The sequence below is a fragment of the Condylura cristata genome, unplaced genomic scaffold, assembly GCF_000260355.1.
Source record: "Condylura cristata isolate star-nosed mole 26May11 unplaced genomic scaffold, ConCri1.0 scaffold00117, whole genome shotgun sequence".
NCBI lineage: Eukaryota > Metazoa > Chordata > Mammalia > Eulipotyphla > Talpidae > Condylura > Condylura cristata.
The window spans coordinates 74,932-76,003 of NW_004567218.1; the positions used below are offsets into that span (position 1 = coordinate 74,932).

The window sequence follows — 1,072 nt, forward strand, 5'->3', positions numbered from 1 at the left end:
CCTGCCCTGGCCCCCTGGGCCCTGTCTCTGGCTAAGCCCAGGACACTCTCAGGCCCAAGAATCTCTCTCCCTCTGCCCAAGACTATACTGACCCTGTCCAGCGGCGGCACAGCAGTGGTGTGGACAGAGCGGGACGCGGTCGCAGGGCGAGGTCCTCTGAGGCCTCATGCAGGGGGTCACAACACAGGAGGAGGTTCTCGGGGTTCATCTCCCCAGAGGTACCCCGGTGGATGGCCAGGGCAGGCTGGTCCCTGGCTGGGTGGTCAACCGCTAAGGGCGTAGCTCATGGCTTGGCAAGGAGCCCTGGGGCTGGTCTGGGCAGGACAATCGCATCGTCCAGGTCGCCGCCAGACTTATTGAGCGCAGAACCGGGCGCTGTCCACGGAGCCGGCTCAACCCTGGGGCTGCCTCCACCGGGAACGCCACCTACAGGGGAAAGACGGCCAAACCAGAGCAGGAGTCTGGGGGACACTCGCTGAGCGCTGCGGGCCCTTGCGGGATGGAACCATCCGGACCTTCCTGAGGACACCTGGCCCTGGCGTCTCCATTTCCCTGAGGGAGTGAGGGGTCAGTGGCCACAAGCCCCTCCCCCCACTGGGCCTCTGTGGCACGTGCAATCCGGGAAGCGGCCACTGGGCGGCGCCAGCGATCCCCATCGGGAGTGGGTGAGGCCAGAACTGAGCCACCAAAGAGGACCCCGAAAAGGCAGGAAGCTTCTGACAGTCACCTGTCCCCAATGCGGAATCCCAGGAGCAGTAGCACGTATAGGGGAGTGAACGCCTGGTCCAGCGCCCTCCATAGAGCTGTGCGGACTGTGCGGCCGGGCCACGAAAGAGGGGTGCGGTGGGCAGAGAACCCTGACACGGGGCAGGAGGACCTGAGCAGCCGCCCGGACGGGGCCACTGTCTGAAAGGGCGGGGCCCGAGCCGGGGAGGGGGCAGCAGGCCGCACACACAGAGGTGGACAGCCTCGTGTGCAGGGGGCACTGGTGGACGGGGCGGGAGCCCAGCTGGACAGAGCAGGAGCCCAGCAGGACTGGGGGCTGAACAGGGGCCAGCAGGGGGCGCAGGAC

The 1,072-nt window shown here is 67.2% G+C and overlaps 1 gene segment (V, D, J or C); it reads left to right on the top strand.

The window, feature by feature from the left end:
* The window catches only part of LOC105854665, a 2,699-nt gene extending 1,789 nt beyond the window's left edge, over positions 1-910 (top strand). The window contains 1 exon segment of the V gene segment in view: positions 747-910. Within this exon segment, the coding sequence occupies positions 747-910 (164 nt within the window).
* Positions 911-1,072: the final 162 nt, after the last annotated feature.